At 56.3% G+C, this 23710-nt stretch overlaps 3 protein-coding genes across 4 annotated transcripts; all 3 read left to right on the top strand.

Moving 5' to 3' along the window:
- Positions 1–1181: 1181 nt before the first annotated feature.
- Positions 1182–6522, top strand: MRPL38 (mitochondrial ribosomal protein L38). Its single transcript, XM_058852595.1, has 9 exons — positions 1182–1304; positions 2426–2605; positions 3151–3279; positions 3355–3563; positions 3889–3961; positions 4645–4690; positions 5017–5175; positions 5522–5658; positions 5942–6522. The coding sequence occupies exons 1-9, from the start codon at positions 1238–1240 to the stop codon at positions 6076–6078; spliced, it is 1137 nt and encodes a 378-aa protein (XP_058708578.1). The 5' UTR covers positions 1182–1237; the 3' UTR covers positions 6079–6522.
- A 782-nt stretch (positions 6523–7304) lies between these two features.
- TRIM65 (tripartite motif containing 65) lies at positions 7305–12692 on the top strand. Of its 2 annotated transcripts, XM_058852652.1 has the most exons (7): positions 7305–8714; positions 9306–9401; positions 9473–9706; positions 9983–10154; positions 10463–10543; positions 11621–11799; positions 12075–12692. In XM_058852652.1, the coding sequence occupies exons 1-7, from the start codon at positions 8268–8270 to the stop codon at positions 12114–12116; spliced, it is 1251 nt and encodes a 416-aa protein (XP_058708635.1). In that variant the 5' UTR covers positions 7305–8267; the 3' UTR covers positions 12117–12692. The 2 variants fall into 2 exon arrangements, with proteins under 2 accessions (XP_058708635.1, XP_058708634.1); XM_058852651.1 differs by having other exon boundaries at positions 11621–12692.
- A 1362-nt stretch (positions 12693–14054) lies between these two features.
- On the top strand, positions 14055–23710 carry TRIM47 (tripartite motif containing 47). The gene is made up of 6 exons (XM_058852525.1): positions 14055–14793; positions 16454–16549; positions 17085–17315; positions 17880–18075; positions 18732–18806; positions 19907–23710. The coding sequence occupies exons 1-6, from the start codon at positions 14086–14088 to the stop codon at positions 20530–20532; spliced, it is 1932 nt and encodes a 643-aa protein (XP_058708508.1). The 5' UTR covers positions 14055–14085; the 3' UTR covers positions 20533–23710.

The raw sequence follows: 23710 nt of genomic DNA, 5'->3' as shown, positions 1-23710 counted from the left end.
TGCCTTCCCTGTGTCCAGTGGAACAGGCTGCTGGCCTGGGGAGGGGGGATGGAGGAGCAGGTTAAAAATACACTAATGAGAACAGCACTAGCTGTGTACAGATCTAATAAATTACAAAAATGTGTTTTCAGACAAAATGTCTTTCTTTTCACACGCTGCCTTCAGTGGATCTCATGTAAAGCAATGGGGAAAGTAGAGTGAAGTATTCAGAAGACCTCAAATTAGCTGGATTTGGGTGTTTTATAGGGTGTGACCTGCCTGGCTTTGCTCTGCAGTGTTGTAGGGCAGCCAGCCCCATCCCACGGGGCTCCAGTCTCTCCTGCTGCTCACAGCCACAGGGGCAGCAGGGATGGCACAGGGACAGCAGGGATGGCACAGGAAAGGGATGGCTGCGGCCTTTGCTCGGTGTCACTGCAGCTCCAGCACCAGTAAAAGCTGGTCAGTGCTGTGAAAAACGAGGTTCACTTATTTTAATGTAGAATTTTAAAGTTTATTTTTAGCTCCTAATTGTCTTTTTATTAAAGTATACAGATACGGCCGGGTGTCTCTGCATTCAGCCAAGAGAGCACACCTCACTAACAAAGGGTTGTCCCTTAAAAACAGAACCTTACTGCATATTCATAAATTCTCATACATGATTCAAACATTCCTCTTAAGTTTTGGATGTTTCTTTGTTTAGTTTTTGACTCGCCCCCTTCCCAATAAATCAATCTTGGCTTCACCAAGTTTCACATTCCCTGATAACAGAAATGCAATAAATTCCTCCCCTGGAGCTCTGGTCACCGCTGTCCTCATCTGGAGAAGATAATCCAAGCATGGAGGGGGGTCTCTAACAATCTTTTTCAGTCTTTGGGTTACACAAACAAAAGTAGTTTTTGTTTTAATACTGTGCCATAGCTCAACATACATGTATATTATACCACTATTTCTAAGTTACATCAGTAAGAGCAGGGCTGGCTTTGTCCTGTACTCAGCCTTGGTGTGAACTGCCCAGGCCATGAAGGAGGTTTGGGACATTCCCTCAGGGTGGGGATGGGGAGCCCGGGCCGAGGGAAGAGCTGCGGCTGTGGGGACGTTTCTAGTCAGGCACTAACAGGGGCAGCCGCACTGTGGGGACCGCTGGAGACAGGCGGCGCGAGGGGCAGCCCCGTGGCGGGCGGGCCCTCCAAGCCAGGCCTGCGCGGCGCAGCGCTCGTCACTATGGCAACGGGGTCCTTTCCTGAGCGCGGCGCACAATATGGCGGCGCCCTTGCTGAGCGCGGCGCTCCGCGGGGCCCGCGGCGGGCGGAGCTTCGGCACGGCCGGTGAGAGACGGGAGAATCAGGGGAGCCCCGGAACCCGCCCGGGAAGGGAGGGCGAAGGGGAGGGTGCTCTCGGACAGCTGTGTGCCGAACGCCAGCCCTTTTCACTAGTGGTGTCCCCCAGGGTTTAATACTGGGCCCAGAGCTGTTCAGTTTGTTCCTCAGTGACTTGGATGAAGGGTCGGTGCCTCCTCAGCGAGTTCGCTGATGGCACAAACCTACGAGGGGTGGCCGATAGCCCAGAGTGCTGTGAGCCCTTCAGAGGGACCTGGACAGGCTGGGGAGAAGGACAGAGAGGAACTGTCCCACATTCAGCAAAGGCAAGTGTGGGGTCCTTCACCTGCAGAGGAACAGCACCAGGCACCAGCACAGGCTGGGACTGACCCGCTGGAAAAGCTGCTCCGTGGGGAAGGAGCTGGGGACAATGAGCTGGCCATGACCAGAGCTGTGCCCAAGGGGACAAGAAGGGCTCTGGTGTCCCGGGGTGCCTTAGGAAGAGCATTCCCAGCAGGTCAGGGAGTGATGCTGCCCCTCTGCTCAGCCCTGGCAAGGCCTCCCCTGGAGCAGTGTCCAGTTCTGGGCTCCTCGGGATGAGCGAGACACGGAGCTCCTGGAGCTCCAGCATCCTGGAGGGGCACAAAGATGATCTGGGGACGGGACCATCTCTGTCCTGGGGAAAGGCTGAGGGTGCTGAGGCTGAGAGGGGCCCTCATCCCTTTCTGTCCCTGTCTGCAGGGAAGAGGCAGAGCAGGGCCCAGGCTCTGCTCCAGGGGGCAATGGCAGCAGAGGCCACAGACAGGAGGTGGTGCCCAGGAAATTCCACCTGGACATGAGGCAGAACTTCCCTGTGCAGTGACCAAGCCCTGAAGAGATTGTGCAGATTGTGGAGCCTCCCTCACTGGAGATGTTCCAGAGCCATCTGGACACAACCCAGTGCTCTGGGATGATCCTACTGGGGCAGGGAGGTGGGACCCAAGACTCTGGTCCCTTCCAGCCTCACCCATCCCGTGACTCCATTAAAGTGGCTGTGGGAGCTGGGGATGGCTCCAGCCTTGTCCATGCTCTGCCCATCCCTGGCTCATTTCTCTCCCTCTGAACCCCCTGGGATCTGTGTTCCCCTCCAGCCGTGCTCTGGAAGAGGGCAGCCCCGCTGGGGCCGATGCCCAACGAGGACGTGGACGTTGGGAAGCTGGAGGTGCTGGAGAGGTACCGGAGCTTCGCGCGGTATTTCCGGCAGGCGCAGCGGGAGAGCCGGAAACCCTGCTGGTGGAACACCTACCACAAACACACCAACCCCCCTGCAGGTACCCTGCCCTTCTCCCCAAAACACCCCCTCAGGCTCTGCCACAGGCTCAGCCCTTTCCCATGGACAGGTGTGCAGAGGGCAAATGTCTCCAGGGAAAAGGGGTGGCGGTTTTCCAGAGGGAGGGAGGCTGCCCAGCACCTGCCAAAAGACACAGAGCAAAGAGGTGATTCCTCAGAGCCCCAGCGGTGCCACAGAGAGCAGACAAGGAGCCAGAGCTTCAGGGCTACAGCAGATAACACAGCTGGGCTGCTCAGCAGCTGCCAGAGCTGGGAACGGGAGGGCCATGATGTGGGGAAGGAGGTGCAGAGGGGACAGAATCGAATCCTGATTTTCCTTTTAAGTCTTCTCAAGTGGGAGGTGTCCTTGTCCATGGCAGGGGTTGGAAGTGGATGGTCTTCAACACCCCTCCCACCCCAAACCCTTCTGTGACCCTGATCTCTGGAAGTCTCTGTCTCACGCTCTCAGACATTTCACAGGGGTTTGTGTTTGGGTGGTTTGGGTGCTCACATGTTTCACCTCCTCTCTTTTCACCCCTCCCTGAAGAGCCCGAGACAGACATCGGCCTGCCACGTGAGAAGCTGTCACGGGCAAAGGAGATCAAGGAAAGAAAGAGGATCCTGAGGGAGAACCGCCGGAATGCTGAGATGGAACGAGCAGCACGGCTCCGGACTGGTGAGAACCTGAGCACCTCCCTTCCTGCTCCAGGTGTCCAGCTGCTGCCTCTGCATCCTCCCTCTCTCTTTCCAGTGCTCATTCCCCTCGATGACGTCAGGGCTGAGTGGGAGAGGACCAGCGGCCCGTTCCACAAGCAGCGCGTGGCCAAGCACTGCGGGGTGTTCCGGGACCTGTTCAGGGGGGCCACCTTCACCCCCTGGGTCGCCCTGAGGGTGCAGTACAGCCAGGAGGATGAGCACCTCGTGCCAGTCTACTATGGGAACATGGTGACTCCCTCAGAGGTGTGTGAGGGGAGCTGGGAACAGCCTGGAGCCCCTGGGAAGCTTTTTTCTTCCAGGTGCTTCCAACAGGCACGGTTCATTCCAGGGGATGCCTTTTACAAGGGTGTTACCTCTGTGCTGAGGGAAACTGCTTTATGGATGTGATAGGGACAGAGATTGTAGCTTGTCTGCCAGGAGGCTGATGGTTATTTATGCCCTGAGGCTCTCCAGGTGGATTCCTCAGTGGCCTGGCAGTGCCCAGTCTGTGTTGTGTCCAAGACACAGTTCACAGTTCACAGAGGCTGTTGTGTGAGTGATTTACATTCTCTTTATGTTGCTCTTTTAGGCTTCCAATCCCCCTGCAGTGTCGTATGAGGCAGACAAAGGCTCCCTCTGGACCCTGTTGCTCACAAATCCAGGTGAGCAGCGAATTGTTTAAAGGAACATGTTTAAACTGGGCTGTTTCACTTTTGGTTAACTCCTGATTCTTTTGGCTGCACAGAGATGATGAACACTGGAAGGGTTCAAGGCCAGGTTGGAGCAACATGGTCTAGTGGAAGGTGTCCCTGCCCATGTCAGGGGGTGGGATGAAATAAGCTTTAAGGTCCCTTCCAGCCCAAACTGTTCTGTGATTCTGTGATATCTGTTAGATTGGGACATATTACACATGGAGGAAAGATTGTGGCCTCCCCTAATCTGTAGCAGTTGAGAGAAGGGACAGTGACACAGCAGGACCTGAGTCACACTGTAGAGGAAACAATTACCTGACTTCCATCTTTGCTTTCCTCCAAACTCCTCTTCCTTGGCAGTCTGCCTGGAAGGCAGCTTTGCTGACACTGCTCACCCTGAGAAACCAAGGCACAGTGAAGGGATGCAGCCATCCAAGAAGATTTCAAGAATCTTGGAATTAGATCTGCCGAGTTCTTTGCTCCTCATTTTAAACTCAGTCCTATAGGAATGAGTTCCTTTTCTGCTAGGGAAGGAATGCTGGGAGGTCTCGAGCTGCTCCTTCTGGTCAAAGCAGATCTGGACATTCTCACTTTGGGGTCAGTGCTGGCACTAGGGTGTCCCTAAGTCACTTTTCTCTGTTGTGTGTTGGCAGATGGACATTTGAGGGATGCAGACTCAGAGTACCTCCACTGGCTGGTGTGAGTACATCAGAGCCATGTGCTCTGTGCTTGTGGATTGGGCAGAAACTTCTCCAGCAGCTCAGAATCCATGGCTTTTCCTGGTGCTTCTGCCATGAGTTCCTTTAGCCCTGTGTTCTGGGTCCTGCTAAGGATGCAGGAGTTCCAGATGTTGCTGCTGTTTAGCATTCAAATCACTGGGTGGGATTTTTCCTGTGGTGAAAGCAATCTCTACTATCTGTTCCCTTATCAAATGGGGCAGAAATCACATCACAGCATGGCAGAGTAATTTACAGTCCTGGATGAATCTGCTGGAGAGAAATGAGTGTAAATGTGTTTGTGTTCAGGACCAACATCCCAGGCAGTGACATCAAGGCTGGTAAGGAGATGTGCCATTACCTGCCCCCCTTCCCTGCCATGGGGACAGGCTACCACCGCTTCATCTTCCTGCTCTTCAAGCAACACGGTCCCATCGACTTCAGCCAGGATGCTCGGCCCACACCGTGGTAATTCCTCTGCTCACATGCAGGGCTTGGCTGCTGCTGCCTGTGGGGTTCATGTACCTGCCACTGCAGTAGAGGAGAAGCTCCTGTCACTCTGCAGAGTTCTCCAGGCTGCTTTGGGTTGGTGTGTCCTCTGCAGCCGCAATCCCAGCACTGCAGAGTCCTGTGGTAACAGAACAGGCTGTTAGAGAGTGGTTTGTCCTGCCCAGAAATGTGCACGGGGCTGGAGACACTGGGAGATTTCCTTTTAGTGGCTTCCTTTTCCACCTCTTTCATATGCCCTGGGGTGATGTGGAGCAGGGTACTGCTGCAAGGAAAGGTTCACCTGGTGTCTGTGTCTTGTTTCCAGCTACAGCCTGAAGATGAGAACCTTTAGCACATTTGACTTCTACAGAAAGCATGAGGATGCCATGACCCCAGCAGGGCTGGCATTTTTCCAGTGTCGGTGGGACAGCTCTGTCACTTCCACCTTCCATCAGCTGCTCAGTAAGGAATGGGGATGCTGGAGGGGGTCTGTGGGTGGGACATGGCCCTGTGGCTGCAGGCTCTCACTTGGTCTTGGCACTTGCCCAGGATCAGCACAGACAAAGCCCTTCCTGAGCCATTCTCCTCCAAACTAACAGCAGCCTGAAAGAACAACCCCTAATCCTTGGATGAGGATTTTAAAATATCTCCATGGGCATGTTTGAGCAGCCCTGGTCCTGTGTGGGTGAAGGGGGGTTTGGGGTTCAGCTGTGAGCCCTCCTGCTGACCCTGTCACCCCTTGCAGACATGAGGGAGCCCGTGTTCGAGTTCGTGCGGCCGCCTGCCTACCACCCTCCCCAGGTGAAGTTCCCTCGCCACCAGCCCCTGAGGTACCTGGACAGGTACCGAGACACGCAGGAGCCCACCTATGGCATTTACTAGGAGCTGTCCCCCTCTGTGGCTGTGGGATGCTGGCTCCTGGATTTCCTGCACTCCCCTCAGTGCCTCAGGAGGGAAATGACAAAGTCTCAGCTCCTGGTTCTCCTGTGCTGGGAGCTGGCACTGGGTGCTCACAGGGCTGGCAGCTGCGTGGTCAAGAGGCTGCTTAACAAGAACATTCAAAATGAATCCATGGCCAGGCTGAAACCTTGCTCCTGATTCTGCAGCTGAGCTGAGCAGTGGCTGGCAGGTTGCATCTCCCCAGAGATGCTCTGTCTTGCTTCCCTGCAAGGATCACAGTTCTCCTTTTGCCTGTTCATGGAACAAACAGAGCTGGGCCAGCCTGGATTTCCTCCTCTCACAGTGCTGCGGTTCAGGACTGTGTCAGATTTTATTTGTGCAGTCCTCCTGAAGAGATGAGTCTGATTAAACACTCTCTGAGCAGTGCTGGCAGAGCTGTCTTTATTGGGAAGAACTTGTTGCCCTGGCCAGTTGGCCCAGAGCTCAGCAGGGTGCAGGGGAGTGGCCAGAGTCACTTCCCTTTTTGGATGTTTTAGTTTGGGAAGAGTGTGGCTACACAGGTGGTAAACCTGCATCAGGTCAGTGCTTGTGGAGGTGCCTTCAGCTACCCAAGCTCGTGGACCTCAGTCTCCTTCCCCTTTCTCCCTGGACAGGCCATACCTGGCGTGGGCAGGTGGAGCAGAAGCAGAACTGCTGCTGCTGGTCCCGTTCCCAGGCCTTGGAGAGCCTTTGCTCTCTGCTGTGCTGCACTGTGCATCTCCTGTTCACATGGACCCCCAGCATGTTCCTGCTGGTACAGCTGCCTCTTCCCAGCTCTGCTTCTCAGTGACTTTTTCTGAGGTTCCTTCTACCAGGAAATTGGAGCCTTCAGCAAACAGCTGAGATTGGGCTGAGGTGGCCCCTGCTGCCTGTGCTCAGGGCTGTTACCAGTTACTCCCAAGCTCCAGAACTCCCCTCCCAGCCTGAAGGGTTCTGGGGTCTGCTTTAAGGTGGGGTGAGTGCACTGGGGAGGTGCCCATGGTGGAGACACAGGTTCCAGGCAGACACAGAGGTCATGTTACATCTCTCTGGGCTTTAAATATTTGGCCAGAATTGAAAGATGCAGCCTAAAGGAATTTTTGGAGCTAAAGCTTGCTGGGACATGCAGGGAATTGTGACATATCCCAAGTCCTCTCCTGTGGTCAGGGGGTGGCTCTGTGTATGGAAGCTGGTCTGGATGATCCACCAGAGACCTGCTCCCTGTGTGCCCTCACCTGTGCAGGTGAAAGGGAAGCTGCTCATGAGGGGAGGCTGCTGAAAAACGAGTCTGTCCCAGCAGCATCAACAGCCTGGGAACGTGTGCAAGACAGCACATGGGCCTGGTACAGAGGTAAAACTTGGGCTGGGAAAACTAAAACAACTGTGTGACAACGAGATGGAGGTTTACAGTGCACAGGCACCACACTGATCTCCAGGCAGGAGACTCCACCTGCCACCTGAGCAGGGACAGGTGGCCCAGGTGACATCTTTATTGCCTTTCAGGGTGCTGATGTGCACGGGTGTTGCAAGGAAGTTCATAGGAAAACTTCCCATGTGTGGTGGGTGTGCATGGGGACATGGCAAACAGCAGGAGCTGTGGTTTAAAAGATGCAAGGGAAGAACGTGGTGCTGGCATGTGTCACAGCCTTGCCACCGCACAGGGAGGTGACACGTGGCTGCAGAGCAGTGACTCTCTGCTGGTTCCCAGGCAGGAGCTCTGTAGGGAGGTCTCTGTGCCAGGGGGAACTGCAACTCTCAGCTCAGGGACCCAGACCTGGCAGACCCGAGGATTCCTGGAAGCTCCCTCAAAGGGCAATAAAGGAGTGAAAATCCAGCTGCACATCCATTCGTGCCCGGCAAAAGCGTTCATGGAAATACACATTGCGCTGATCCCTGTCGGCCTCCTGCTTGTCTCCCTGTGCTGTCACCGCAGCATTCCATCCTCTCCGGAGTCTTCCCACTGTGCTTCACAGCCCTCCCTCTCCACGGGGAAACAGCTCCAAGCCTCCCTGGCACAGGCAATGTGAGGAGGGAGCAGCCGCCGGGTGTCACCTTTGGAGCGGCTGGCCGGGAGCCCTGCCCCGCCTCGGCACGGCGTCACCAGCTCTCCTTCCTCCGCGCTCTGGAGTTCCTGTTTCCCCGGCACAGGCAGGATGGCATCACCCATCTCGCACAAGCTGGAGGAGAAGCTGGTGTGCTCCATCTGCCTGGAGCTGTTCAGGGTGCCCGTGACCTTGCCCTGCGGCCACAACTTCTGCAAGCGCTGCATCAGCGACCACTGGGACAAGCAGAGGCAGGCGGCCGCCGGGACCCAGCCGAACTACACCTGCCCCGAGTGCCGCAGGGGCTTCGAGCGGTGCCCGGAGCTGGAGAAGAATGTCACCCTGTACAACGTGGTGGAGCTGGCCCAGGACAGAGAGGCTCAGGGCTCGGCCGCGGGCCGGTGCGAGGGGGTCCCCGCCGAGCTGTGCCGGCAGCACGGGCGGCCGCTGGAGCTGTACTGCGAGGACGAGCGGCGCTGCATCTGCTGCATCTGCACCGTCCGCGACTGCCAGCGGCACCGCAGGGTGCTCTTCGAGGAGGAACGAGCCAAAAAGCAGGCGGGTGACAGGGCTGGGGGCGATGGGAGAGCAAGGGGTGTTGTGATAGCTCAGGCATGATATCCAGCTCCACCGCCCCGTGTCCTGCTGCAGGGATGTGATGTCCCTCTGTGTGCCAGACTGCCCAGCCTCAGCTGGACGTGGGGCTGGCCAGGGAGATGCCACCAGTGCCCAGCTGCTTCTTGAGAAGCCAGGTGTTGTCAGGAGCAGCAGTGAGCTGGGTAAATCCGGCAGCACAAGACGAATTGTGCCCTATGTGTTTGTTACCCTCTGATCTAGAGGAAACAGCTAAAAAGGGGGTAAAAGGCAGCACAAAAAAATCACTTCTTTGTTATCCTTACACAGAGTCCCCTTCCAAAATTACCTTCTTCCCTGTTAGCCTTGTCCTGCAGCCCTGAAAGAGTCCTGGGGGCGGGTGAGCAGCATTGGGCTGTTCCACAGGATGTGCAACTGGACATGACCAGGAGAAATGACTCGATGTGAAACTCAGAGCTCTGGGCTAGGTGAGGGTGTTCAGTCATAGGTTGAACTTGATGATCTTGGAGGTCTTTTCCAACAATAATGATTCTATGTTGGTGCCTCCCTTTACAGATCTTTTTGAAAGAATCTCTGGAAAAAGCTCAGGAGGAATTGGAGAGGACTGAGCTGGCAATGAAGGAGCTGGAGTTGAAAACACAGAGCATCAAGGTAATGCTGCATCCTCCCTGTGCTGGCCTGTGCATGGGAGCACACTGGTTCTCATGGCTCTTCCTGCCCAGGACTGCTCTGAGGAGTTCAAGGCTGGGATTCAGAGCAAATTCACCCACCTGAAGAAAGCTCTGGAGGATTTCCAGTGTCAGACAGTGGCCAGGATTGAGCAAGAGCACAGTGTGGCACTGGAGTGTGTGGACAAGAACTGGAACCTGTGCAAGGACCGCCTGGATGTCCTTGGCCAGCACAGGGAGAGGGCTCAGAGCCTGCTGGCCTGCCCTGACCACAGGACCTTCCTGCAGGTACCACTCTGGCACTGTGTCCTTCTGTTGGCTTCCACCTGCACCTTTTTGATGACAGCACAATCATGTTCAGCCCATTCCCACTGGGAATGCATCCTCAGCTTGGCTCAGGGATGTGATGGGGCTATGGGGAAGAGCTGTTTTTTGGGGTCCCTGAAAAGTTGTATGGGCAATGCTGGGATGCCCCTGTTGCCCACTGGGGAGACGTGGTGAGTGCAAATGGGTTTGCACAGCCCTCCCCAGAGTGGTGCATGGTGTCTGTGTGTCTGTCTGCAGGAGTTCCCCCTGCTCCCACCTCTGGAGAGCCCAGAGGCGCTGGTGCCCGTGGAGTTTAATGTGGCTGCTGTGATCAAACCCATCTCTGAGATCCTCACCAGCATCTCCAGGCTCCTGCTGGAGGACCTGCCTGGCTCTGTGGCCCCCAAAGCCCCAGACTCCACTGGCCAAGGTAACCCTCGTGCTCTCAGGGGTACCTTGAAGGGCTCTGAGTCGTCCTGAGGATGAGCCTGGCCTGTGTCACTGCTGGGGACAGGGGTTGGGATGGACACACATTTACTGCTCAGCAGATGAAGTGGGATGAGCCAAGTGGCCTCCCTGTGGCCCCTCCCTGCTGGGAATGCTGAACCATGGTGGCACATGCCAGCTCCCAGGTTTGGATACAATGGAGTTCCTCCTCCTTCTCCTCCTCCTTCCCACGAAGCCAGAAGAAAGTTTTTGTGTGGCATTACTCAAAATGCCTGTTCCCCTCCTCCACAGGCCCAGTGCATCCCCAGGAGCTGGCAGTGAAGGCTGTGGCCCCTCTCCCCAGCTGCCAGCTCCGAGCTGAGCTTCTGAAGGGTAAGGAGCACAGGGGGCCTGGAGGGACAGCACCTCGGTGGGGTCCCCAGCAGGAAGAGTTGTCACCAAGCTGGGCTCTTTCCTGGGAGGAGGGTGGTTGTGGCTGCAGGGACAGGGGCTCCTTCCCTGGTTCTTCCAGTGTGTCTCCTTAAATGCAGAGAAGGGGGGTGTAGGGACAGAGTGCATGGGCTGGGATGGGAAAGGACTCACTAGGGGGATTAGCAGCATGAGGAAATGCTTTCCCATGGAACTCAGGCTGGTACTGGATTAGTCACTGCCCTGCATGGCATAGCCCCAGTCCAGAGCCCTGCCTGCAGTCATTGCTCTCTATCCAGATATCCAAGGATATGGCATTAGCATTCCTAGCTACAGTCCTTCATGTCCCCTTTCCTCCCCAGGCCCATCCCTCTCCTGTTTTTAGGAAATCCTCTGTGCTCCTCTTCCCATCTCCTCCCTGTTGGGAAGAGGGTCAGGTAATGTTCAGGCAATGTTGGTCATGTCACTCAAGGAGGCAATCACTGCCTATGGGAGCTGTAGGAATTCCTTCCATTCTTAGGGTTATTAATAGGAACCCTCTGTTATTTATGGGCAGCAGGCAGGAGCCCAGCCAGCTGGGGGTGTTGGGGGAGGAAGGTGGGGTGCTGGTGGCTAGTGAGTGCCCATGGCAGGAGCTATCACTGCCCATGCAGAGGAGAGTAACTCTGCAATACCATATTTGCTCACTTAACACCTGGTTTTCTCCCCCTCTCCCAACCCACACTGGTATTTTTTGCTCTTAAAACCAAGCACATCCCTGCCAAAATGGCCACAGAGCCACTGTGGTCACAATGGCTACTTGTTGGTTGTGAGCTGGGTTGTGCAAGGACTGTGTAAAGTGTGTGAGTGCCTCAACAGCTATTTCTGGGCTTTTCCATTCCCTCTAGGGCAGGTACTGCATCCTTGCCACTCCCCTTCCCCTCCAAACAACCTGTTCCATTCTGGGAGCCAGCCCTACAGAATTTAAACCCCATCACTGCTGGGAGGGCATAAAGCTCTGATGAGGCATTTCAGCCCCATCCATGCCCTTGCTCTTCCCAGACCATCGCAACCTGACCTTCGATCCCGAGACAGCCAACAAGTACCTGGAGCTGTCGAAAGGTGCCCGGAAAGCCAAGCACGGTCCCAGCCCCATCCATGGGCAGGAGCAGGGCCCCCGCTTCGAGCCCTGGCAGGTGCTGTGCACGCAGAGCTACGGCCCCGGCCACCACTACTGGGAGGTGAGGATCTCCAGCCACTCTGTCGTGCTGGGGGTCACCTACCGGGGGCTCCCCCGGGAGCAGCAGCAGGGCTGCAGGTTCAACATCGGGCTGGACGGGGGCTCGTGGGGGCTACAGGTGAGGGAGGATTGTTACCTGGCCTGGCACAAGGGCCAGGCCAAGAAAATCCAGGAGAAACTCTATAAGAACCTGGGGGTCAGCCTGGATTATGGCAAGGGGCTCCTCTCCTTCTACGGCCTCGGGGAGAGGACAAAGCTCATCCACTCCTTCCACAGTGTCTTCACGGAGCCCCTGTACCCCGTGTTTTGGCTGTGTGAGGGGCGAATGGTGACGCTGTGCCAGAGGGACTGAGCCAGAGCCACCACACTGAGCCAGGCTGGCAAGTCCCAGGCTGGTGCCACAGTGGAGCTGCAGCTGAGGCTGTCATGGTACAGTGGACCTCAGTGCTGAGGCAGGTGTGGAGTGCAGTGTTTTAACAAGAGCTTGATGAGGACAGACATGTAAATTAACCTGTTTGATCTGCATATGCAAATATTACACTGGTAACATGGCAGGGCTGGAGCTCACTGTGGGTGCCTGTCCCTGCAGACAGAGCAAGGGAAGAGGGGATAAAGAAGGTGAAAAAATTATATTTTCCTATTTCTTCTATCCCTGCCAAACTTCCCAAACTAGGGGAAGGTTTGGGATGAGGGGGACCCCAGAGGGAGGTGCTGCTGCCACAGGGTGCTCTGAAACAATTCAGAGGGACCTCTGTGCTCACACAGCCTCATATGCAGGCAGGTCCTGCTTCCCCCAGCCCCTTCTTGGTTACCTCTTGTTGTTCTCAGGCCTGGCAGAGCAGCTTCTCAGGGTTCTATGCTGCAGCTCTTTGTGCAATGCTACTTTACCCAATAAAACTCTATTTTCTTACTGGTTTGACCTTGCTGCTGTTGGGAGATGTGGGACCCAGCATCACTGGGGGTGGGGAGGAGCTGGGTACCCCTGTTCTCACAGCCATCCCTGCAGGGCCCCATCCTGCCCCTCTGTGTTCCCATGACCTGTGACCAGCCCTTGGAGTGATCAGCTGGCAGCAGAGCCAGAAGGTGTTTTATTTACTGTAACATTGTGATAAGGAAACCTGGTTTCCTACTGCTCTGCTCCAAGGCTGTTTTGACACAGAAGAAAATCTAAAGTTTTCATTGATGTTTTTCCAAGGGTGTAGGACTGCAGGTCTGACGTCTCCTCCCGCTCCTGTGGGAGTGCTGGCGAGGATTAATGGGGTGAAACTGGGCACTGGGTTCAAAGGTGCTGGGGATGTGAATGCCTGGGGAATGAATCACATCATTTTTTCCTTTGGGGATAAAAAGCTTAAAAGGATCAATCCCCTTCTTCAAGAACAGTTGAGATTTGTCTTGGGCTTCCTGCTTCACTCAACACCTCCCTGCCTCTCCCAGCCCTGTCCTTGGGTAAGGCCTTGGGACAGCATGCACCTGGGAACTTATCCAAGTCAAAAAATTGTCTGTGTATCCTGCACAGAAAGGGTCCAGAGATCTCATGAGGCTGATCTTCACTCTAAAAGCATTTTGGTGTCTCCTATCCCTCTCTGGTGCCTGCCAGCACCCAGGACTCCAGACCCCAGAGGAAAAGTGGACGGTGGCTGAGCCAGGACCTGGGCACTGCAGCCTTTTTGGCCATGGGCGGGGGGGGCAATGTAAGGTCCATGGAGGTCCACGAGGGCTGGCAGGAAAGCACCTGCACCTATACACTGTGGGGGGCTCAGGACCTTCCATATGGCCCCAGGGGAGCAGTGGAGCAGCAGCAGGTCCTAGAGGAGGAAGGAATGCTCAAGGGGAGCAGCAGATCCTTGGGAAGGCGACTGGAATGGGCTGGCAACAGCTTCCCCAGATGGGAGATTTGGGGAAGGTCAGCAGCTTTCCTTGGGAGCAGTAGAACGCCGGGGAGGGTCCAGATCCCAGTGGGGCAGATCCTTTAGGACGTGGCAGACCCTGGGTGGGGAGCAGCACATCCTCAGGGTGACATCCCCCCGCAGCTGATCTCCCTGAAGGCAGCCGGGGAGAGGGACCAGATGAGAGAGGATCCCATTTGGGGTGAGACCCTTCCCAGGAGGGCGGGTGCCTGGGACCAGGTCCCGGGGCTGATGCTGTGGCTCGGTGTCCCGAGGACGCCGCAGCCCCCTCGGCACGGCGGGGAGCAGAGCGGGGAGGCGGAGCGGGCGGGCGGGGCGCGGCTGCCGCCCGCCCCCGCCGGGGCTGGGACCGGCACCGGGGCCGGTCGGGGCGTTCAGGGATGGATGCTGCGCCCGGGAGCGCCCCGCCGTCCTCCGCCGCGGCGTTGCGGCTGGCGCTGGCGGCTCCGGGGCTGCCCGAGGGTCCCCTCGGCTGCCCCATCTGCCTGGACGTGCTGCGGGACCCGGTGACGGTGCCGTGCGGACACAACTTCTGCCAGGGCTGCTTGCAGGCGCTCCGCCAGCGGCCAGGCCCCCCCGACGGCGGCGGGGCGGGCGGGGCCGCCCGCTGCCCGCTGTGCCAGGAGCCCGTCCCCGCGGCCCTGCGGCTCTGCAAGAACCGCGCCCTGTGCGAGCTCCTGCCGCTGCTGGTGGCCGCCACCGGCGCCTCGTCCCCGTCGTCCCCGGCCGCCGCGTCCCCGATGGCCCCGGGAGCCGAGGAGGAGGACGCGGCGGGGGAGGAAGGAGCGGTGGTGCTGTGCGATGTGTGCCCGGCCGGGTCCCGCCTGGCGGCCGAGCGCTCCTGCCTGGTGTGCCTGGCGTCCTTCTGCGGGGCGCACCTGGAGCCGCACCGCCGCGCCCCGGCTTTCCGCGCACACCGCCTGGTGGCCCCGCTGCGCCGGCTGGAGGAGGGGCTGTGTCCCCGCCACCTGCAGCCCCTCGACGGCTTCTGCCGCACCGAGCAGAGCTGTGTCTGCTCCCGCTGCCGCGCCCACGAGCATCGCGCCCACGACGTGGTGCCCCTCGAACAGGAGCGAGAGCACAAGCAGGTGCGTGGGGTGGGGAGGGGCGCGGAGGTCCCCACGCGGGTGGGACACTTGTGTGGGGGTGTCGCGGGTGGCAGGACGTGTGGCATCCCTCGGAGGGGTTCGTACCCGCGGGGAGCCCTGTCCGGGCGGGGTGTGTGCACGGGCGGGATGCCATGTGGAGCGGGTTGTGCTGAACTCTCACCCCTCGGGAGATTACACCCCAGCATATGGACAGGGTGCTGAGCCATCAGGGAACCCCTGGGATTGGGACAGGATGGGCAGATGGGGACGGCTGTTGCTGCCAGGTGTCCCGTGGGGAGTGTTCCCGCTGCACAGCCGAGCTCGCAATCCCGTGGCTGTAGGGCTGGGGTGAGGCTGCCTGGGACACCCCACAGCGGCCGCCCCTGCTCCTGCGGCAGCCGCCGTCTCCGTCTCGTTCCCACAGCTCCATCAAGGCGGTGTTTCTGGCCGCGCTGGCAGCCGGCCCGGCCGCCGCTCCCGCTCCCCCAGCCTTTTGTATCCTGCCGTTTTGGCAGCGGGGCTTTTTCCATCACTCCCATTCCCAGATGTGACTGAGTCACCTCCTAAATTCACACCCACGAGCCTTCCCAGGAGCCGGGGCTCCAATCGCGGCGTGGTGCTGCCTTCCTGGGCACGGCTGCCTTGGAAGTGTGGGGCCTCTGTGGGGCTGCAGGCACATGGGAACCTGCGAGGTCTGGTGGCATCTCGCATAGCCTTGAGGCATTTTGAGTCCTTGGGAAACTTTGCCTTTTTCAAGGAGGAGCTCAGCCCCAAGCAACAGCCCCAATCCAGCTCCCACTCTTGGCGGGCTGCTAGGACTGCAGAAAAACCCTTTTATCGGCATTATTAGTCATGAGGTACCTTAAAATAGAAAGTGTGCGTAATCCCAGCCCCGAGGAGCTGTCAGACCTCGGCAGGCGCTGCTTAATGTCGCCTGCACGACCTCTGTGACTGCCCTGGGGCACCGCCCTCGCTCTGCGCGCTGGGATGGATGCACGGGGATGGATGCGCCTGTAGCTGCTCCCCGGGCACAGGCGCTGCCAGAGCGGGGCCAGCGGGCTGAGCATCGGCGGGGAGCTGTCGTGGCTGGGGAGAGCCCTCCTGGCTCCCCAGGGAACCGTCCTCGTGATGGGCAATGGCTGAGCCAACAATAGCGTCTCCGGAAACGCCGTGTTCTGAAGGTGCTTCCTTTGCAGCCCGTGCTCCAGGGCTGGCTTGCTTTGCTCCTAAGCAGAAACCTCCAGGGGACTCCGTGCTGAGTTTCTTAGTGCTCCAGCCCTGCCTTTCAGCTTCTGCACCAAACCCAGGTGGATTTTTCCCAGCCCTGGGTACTCGCTAAGAGCACTCGCTTTGCTGCGATCACTGCCTGATGGGTTTGCTTTCAAATTCCTGTTTTGTTTGGTTTCCGCTGGGACCGGGGTGGGGAATGTGGAGCTGGACATGACCCTTTCGTTTTCCAGCTGAGTGAGAAGGGATGTTTGCAGGTTGGATGTTGCAGGGAAGGAAAACAGGAAAACAACTCATGGTTCCCCTTGCATCCTTCACATGAAGCCTGGTAGCGAGGTCACGGTCAGAGACTGAGCTTAGGGAGAGGCTGAATGCTCTATGGCTCCCACTGGGACTGGGGGTAAAGCTCAGTGTTTGTCCTTCATGTCTGCAGGCCCAACAAGCCAAATTCCTCAGTGATGTGGAGAATGAGCTGGAGGAGCTGGCAGTCACCATTGCCCAGGCCAAGAAGATGGTGGAGCTCATTAAGGTGACTCTGCAATGGCTTTGCTCTGTCGGGGCAGCTCTGCTGGGCTGGGGGTGGAGGAGAAGGGGCTGTGAGATTTTGGGGTGCATGGGGTGTAGAGATGGTGCTCACAAGAGCACCATGAAATGATGGTGATCCTGGCAGAGATCCCTGAGGATTCTTTTTCATCTTTGCTAACACACATGGCATCTCTGGTTGCTTTAGTTTTTAACATGGAAGAAGGAACAGGGCGAGGGCCATGCCAGGGCATCCTCTGGCTCTTGCTCCTTGTCTCCCCAGGCTCATGGGGGGTTGTCCCTTTTGGCCCTTGTGCAAACATGTCACTTTCCTGCTTGGGGACTCCAAATGTGATGCAGCAGTAAGTGGCAGTGCCCAGCAGGTCCCTTGACAGCTGTGCTGGGAAGTGATCTGAGTTCTTGGGTGAAGGGGGTGATGGAGCATCAGGGGGATTCCACAGAGCTGAGAACCAGGCAGGGCACAAGGGTGGCACTCCTGCACCCTCACCTGTGGGACCTGACCCCTCTCTCCCTGCACTCAGGGTGCTGCCACAAAGGAGAGGGAAAGGGTCGAGAAGCTCTTTGCAGAGGCCTCTGAGGTGCTGGCGACCTTCCAGAAGGAAGTGACAGGATTCATCGAGGACGGGGAGCGCTCCATGCTGGGGGAGGCCGAGGCCGATCTCCGCTGGAAGGAGGGGAGACGAGCCAAGCTGGCACAGTGCAAGCAAAACCTGGAGAACGTCCCCAGCACCGACACCATCTACTTCCTCCAGGTGGGATGGAGCAAGAAGGAACTGACAGTGTTGTATTTTGGGGTTTTGTCCCATTTCCCATGGAGCTGGGGCCCAGGAACCCTGGGATGTGCAGGCTGCAGAGTCTCACTCCTGTTGGCACTCCTGTCCCCTCCCCTCTCCCAGGGGGATTGGGCAGCCAAGATTTTCCCCTCCATTGCCCCTCTCTGTCCTGTCTGTGACTCAGGAGAGGCTGGTGTGCTGCCCAGAGTGGGTACCCGGGTGTGGGGGAGAGCGAGAGTTTGGGGTGCCCCACTGCCTCCTCCAGCATCCTCCCTCCCTGACAGCCCAGCAAGAGGAGACATTTCAGGGAGGAGATTCTGCTCCCTGTGAGGTGGGCATGGTCAGAATCTGGGTTTGAAAGGGAGTGAAGAGAAGGTGCCAGGAACACGTGGCCAGGAAAGTGCTCTCCTCCCTTACGCTGTCCTTGGGCCAAGTCCTGAGAGCTGCCAGATCCCAAATCCTCCAGGGCCGGGTGGGGTTGTGGAACAAGAGACAACTTTGGCTTGTTTGAAACCTCCTGAAACTCCGTCTTTTTTGGCTCAGGAATTTCAGGCCTTGAAAGTAGCCATGGAAGAAAACCTCTCTCCACCTTTGAGCTTCCAGAAAGAGCTGAACTTCACCAAGTGCACCCAAGCTGTGGGTGCCATGAAGGATGTGCTGTCCACTGCCTGCAAAAACCAGTGGAACTACTTGCAGGGGAAAGGAATTGATGGATTGAATTGCCAGGAGATGGAGGAAGGTTTGTGTTAAGTCAGCCTCCCTGCCTGGATGGTTCCCTGTCCCTTTTCCTCTTCCCTGCATAGGTGGGAGGTGGCTGCAGGCTCCGTGGCCCCTGTGAGTTCTGGCCCCTGTCTTTCCAGCCCTGGAAGCTGCTCAGCTCGACTTTCCCTGCACGTTGCACAATCCCTGTCTGGGCTTACGCCTCCTTGAGGTTTTGTGAATTTTTCCACGGAGACTGGAGACTGGAGAGGCAACAAACAGCCTGGGAGTTAGGCAGGGCCCCGTGGGAGGGGCAAGTGGCCAAAGTGGCCTCCTGTGAAAGGGGACTCTTCTTCCCAGGACAGACAATCCTCCTTACAGGGCAGGCTGTGGGCTCCCAAACATGCCAGGGTTAGAGAGCTGATGTGGCAGCTCTCTCCCATGCTGTCTCATTTAATCTAAACTCTCTTTCATTTTCTTGGATGCCCATGGGAATTGCAGGCAGCTCCTTACCCTGCTGCCCACCTCCCTGGGGTGACAGAAGTGGTGTCTGTCCTTTGCTGTGCAGGGGGAGTGGGGATGCTGGCTGGGGCTGTGACAGCTGGGTGCCATCAGGGGCAGGGGACAATGCTCCAGCAACCCCTTGCTGGTTTGGTTCCTTTGCTGACACAAACCCTTCTGCCCCTGTCTCCACAGCATTGGCCGAATCCCGATTTCCAGACAAGTCAAACAACCCTGCCTGCCTGGAGCACCGAGATTATTTCCTGAAATGTAAGCGGGGGACTTCTGCTTTGGCGGTTGTTGCTAAGGCCCATCTTCCCTTTCCTCTCTCCTTCCCGCCTGCCCGGCGGCGCTGATCCAGCGCCTGCGGGAGCTCTGCCACCAGCAGAGGAAATATTGCTTGGCTAACAGGGAAGCCTCCAGTCATAGCCTGGTTAGGTGATGTTTTCTTTCCCTTGTCTGTGGTTCTGCTGGCCCCAGGGGGGCTACAGGCGTCCTGTGTGATTCCTGCTGCCTTCCAGCCCTTGGCAAATCAGATCATCTTTAAATTAGATCAGAGTTTGTGCATCTGCCTTGTTTGCTGCAGGACCCTGGGCTGGTGAGGGCTGTCTGCAGCAGCAGAATGACAGGGATCATATAGTGGTGGAGCAGAGTGGGGCAGGAGAGGCTGAAGCTGGAGGGTGCTGGGTTTGAGCTCCCACACCCCAGCTGTGTGTCCCCAGCCTTACAGGGGATATGGGGTCACCCACTGACGTGTCCATAGGGGACAAGATCTGCCTCAGTGGCACAGAGCAGCAAAACCTGGGCTTAAGAAGGGTCTGCTGCTTTGCTGTCAGGTTGGGACATGCCATGGTTCAGACTGCTGTGCAGATGATAGTGATCCATGTCCAGGGTTGTTCCCTGGAAGAACTTCCTTGGTCATGCCCTCTGTTTGGGATCCATCAGTGGATCCATGGCCCCACTTGCTGGGGGCTGCCTGTTTGTAGCTGTGGCATACCTGGCTGTTCTCTCTTCTTGGGGTCTTTCTCAACTGCATTTATCTGTGGTTACCTGAAACATGCTTTTATGTGAGATTTTCTTACCACCAGTCTGTCAGGTGGATTCTCCAATGTCTGGTATCAAGGCTGAGCTGATAAAGCAGCTCATCTGCTCTTTCCTCTGCCCAGTTACCTGTATTCATCCTGCTTGGGAGTATCAGCTCTTTCAGCCCTTCATCCTCATTGACTGAAATTTGCCATGGGACTTAAAAGCAAGGGGACAGAGTGATGGGAAAGGCCAGAAAGGATCATACTCATCATCAAAGGCTGGGGCAGGGAGGATTTCCTCACATTTCCCTCCACATGCTCACTACTCCCTCTTGCCCCACACAGTTGCCTTCATCATCGACCTGGACAGCGACACAGCTGACAAGTTCATCCAGCTCTTCGGCACCAAGGGGGCCAAACGGGTGCTGTGCCCCATCCCCTACCCAGAGAGCCCCACCCGCTTCATCAACTGCGAGCAGGTGCTGGGTTTGAACCTCATGAACAGGGGCAACTACTACTGGGAGGTGGAGCTGATCGACGGCTGGGTCAGCATCGGGGTCATCGCCGAGGATTTCGACCCGCGGGAGGCCTACAACCACGGCCGCCTGGGCAGGAACGACAGGTCCTGCTGCCTGCAGTGGAACGGCCAGAACTACGTGGCCTGGTTTGGTGGCTTCGAGTGCGCCATCCAGCAGCCCTTTTTCCACACCATCGGCGTCTTCCTGGAGTATTCAGAAAAGGCTTTAACCTTCTACGGAGTCAAGGACTCCAAAATGACCTGCCTGCAGCAGCTCAAGGTCTCCCCTCCTGCCAAGGGGAAGCTTGACCCGTTCCAGAACAAGATCAACCGCCAGTTTGCCTCTCTCTTCTCGTGCAGGCTGAAGCCAGCCTTTTTCCTGGAGAGTGTGGATGCCCACCTGCAGATCGGGCCGCTGAAGAAGGACTGTGTGTCGGTGCTGAAGCGCCGGTGACTGCCCACGGAGAGGGGCACGGACACACGCACAAATTCTCTCCTGCAGGTTACTGCCACCTCTCCTTGGTAGCCCTGTCTGTCTCTGTGGCAGCCCTCCCTCCTCTCTGCACTGTTGGGGACCCAGGGCTGGATGAAGCCTCCTGATGGGCAGGGCTGGGGGCCAGGATGGGGCTGGATCCGAGTGCCAGCTGTGCCACTGAGTGAGCTTGGGCGAGTCCCTGTGCTTCTCCCTGCCCTCAGCTTCCCTTTCTGGACATCAGGGACTGCGACAGCCTTTCTTGGTAAAGTGTGTGCTCAGAAGTGCCACACGGATTTGGAGCTGTGCCTTGGCCACCTGCCCAGTCCCTCTCCTTCACCTCTGCTTGCTCTGCCCCGGCAACTTGTGCAGATGCTTTGTGCCTTATCTCAGGCTCTGTTGCTGATGCTTTTTTAAGTGCTGCCTCATCGACACCTTCTGCATGCTCCCCACGAAGTGCCTTTGCTGGAGCAAGCCCTGTGTGCACCAGGTGAACCCTCAAGGCAGACGTGGTCACTTCCCTGGTGCCCCATCACTGCTGTGCCCTGGCATGGGAGAGATGGTGCTCTGGGAGAGGGATGTGGAGGAGCCTGGGGCGATGCTGATGTGATGCAGCTCCTCTCCTTGCACACCCATTAGTGCTGCAAATGTGAAACAAGGATCTCTTGTTTCACAGCTGGGAAAGGGAGAAACCTCCTGCCGAGAAGCAGCACCACTGAGCTGAAAATCTGCCCCTTAGCTTAGAGATTTTTAAGTGACAGAGGTGCTGTGAATATGTCCCAGAGATAAATGGTCTGGTTTAGTGTTCTAGGGACAGCTGTGAGTGTCTCAATAAAGGTGCAGCACCAGTCAGCTACTAAACAACCCTTTAGGCTCTGGGAATAACAAGTAACAATTAACAAAAACTACTCTCAAGCGAGAGAGAACACTGTTCCCTTCAGGAAAAGTGGAAACTCGAGGCTGAGAGACAAAACTGCTGGTTCACATGTCCTAAGGGAGCTTTTTCAGAAGGAAAACATAGAAATACTGCCTGTGAGGGTGGCACAGAGCAGCTCCTGTCTCAGCACAGCGTGCCTTTCCACAAGTTTATTTTTTCTGGGGTTATTTTGCTACCTACCTCCCAAAGCTTGCTTTACAGAACTGTGGTGCTGTGTAATATACACCTGGAGAGAAAATACAGAGGGTCAGGTTCTTCACTGGCATGAGTGAGTCAGGGATGATGCAACAACCATCAGCAGGGATAATAAACAGCCCATTTAGCTAAATATATGATTTATTTTTTTCCCCCCAAAGGATAAACTGGAAATCATAGTGCTGTATTCAAGTGGAGCCAAGGGAAAAATGTGAACGTGAATAAAAGGCAGGCACAAAACTGGGAGGTTTGAAGTTAAAGCCATGGTTACATCTAAAACCACATTTACATGCTGAGGCTCAAAGAGCTCCTTTACTGTGACTCCTTTGCCAGCTCTGCCAATTTCTGCTGGTGCAGAAAGAGCTGCCAGTTGTCCTGAAAATTAGGATATTTGAGTGGATGAAGGGTCTGAGCGCAGCCACCCCTTCCCCAGGGCTAGGCTGGTGAGTCAGTTTGGGAAGGGGCTGCTGGCATCTCTCTGCAAACTCCTTCTCCTTCTCCTCCTCCTCCTCCTCCTCCTCCCCTGCATGAGGTGACTCCTAAACTGCTGCAAGCAGTGGGAAAAGGAACAGTAGGGCTTCCAGACTGAAATCTTCAGCTGAAATCTTGGCCTTTCCCGGCTGGTGGGAATGCTGCCCAGACTTCTGTCCGGATGGGAATTCATTCCCTGCATCCTGAGCTCCAAACCCTCTTTGTTTAGCTGGCGCCAGCGGCCCCTACAGAGCTCAGCCCTAGCACGAGATGTCAGCAGTGACACAGAGCAGGCGTCGCTGCTGTTGTGTGCACACAGGGAGAACGTGGTGTCACCAATTCCTGATGGGATGAGAAAGGTAGAGCCGTGCCACAGCCTCTGCATGGTCACATCCTGGGAGGACGAGGGAGGGAAGGAACCTTAATCTCTGCAGGAAGAGATTTCCCATGCAGGCCCACATCTGCGCCCTAAATCTCATTTATTCAGGCTAAACTCCCACAGTTTGCAGCGAGGAGTTTTGCCAGAGTAAACACAGCAGATCTGTTTGCCCTGTTTCATTTCACCATAGGCGGATTGATTGCTCCAAGGGGAAACCCACACTGGAGCCATGCATCCCGCCCTTCTCCACTTTCCCAGTGCACAGACACAAACCTCTGACCTCTTTTGGAGCTTGGGAGGCTCAGAGGGATCCTCTCTTTCCACCCTGTCACCTGTGGGAGCAGCTCAAGAGGCTGCTGGGGTGTCTGGGCATGGTGTGTGGTTGTGCTGCTGCTGTGGGTGGATTCATGGATGCAGCTCCACATCTGGGGGGTCCCTTTGGATGTGCCACAGTTGGGAAGTGCTGCCCAACCCTCTCTTTCCTGCTGCTTGCTTTTATCCTGGTAGGGAGTGCTAAAACCCCTCCTGGTTTAGGGATGATTTACAATAGGAGCAATCCCCCCAGGAGCTGGGTCAGAGTTTTCTCTGTGCTGCCAGTAATTTGGGCTGTAAACTGGAACAATCAGGGAGTGTGCACTGCGCCAGCTCTGGATCCCCGATTCTGCTGTAAACAAAGGGTTAAATGCAGGGTGAGATGAGTGGAGATGGATCGATAGCACTTGGCAATTTAAACAGCCTTTCCTTGTTCCCTTGGGTTATTTCTGCTGTTCACAGAGTGTTCCTCTTTTTAATTAGGATTTTTTAAATACAGTTTTACAGTGTGTGAAAAAACTGTAACAGAATAATATAATGGTGTTAGAGACTATGATTTGACCATTAAATATGATACAGTCATTGCCCTGGGTTGTCTTTCCTTTAAATACCAATTTAAATACCATTTGAGTTGTCCCATATCTTATGTTTATTTTTCTGTGTCCTGTACATCTGGCATAAAATAACACAGATTTTATTTTCCAAGTGTGTCCATGGGAATTCTGCCACACATTTTTGTTGCAAAAGGAGAAGAAGAACCTTCAAATCCAGTAGTAATTGTCAGTTCGGGGCAATTAAAAACAATGAATTGTCTCAGTTCTCTCTTCTATGCCTGTCCTCATCCTACAAATAAAAAAGATTATCAG

Source organism: Poecile atricapillus, chromosome 17, assembly GCF_030490865.1.
Source record: "Poecile atricapillus isolate bPoeAtr1 chromosome 17, bPoeAtr1.hap1, whole genome shotgun sequence".
NCBI classification, from domain to species: domain Eukaryota; kingdom Metazoa; phylum Chordata; class Aves; order Passeriformes; family Paridae; genus Poecile; species Poecile atricapillus.
Note: the sequence above shows the minus strand (reverse complement) of the source record. Positions and strands in the feature narration are given on the sequence as shown.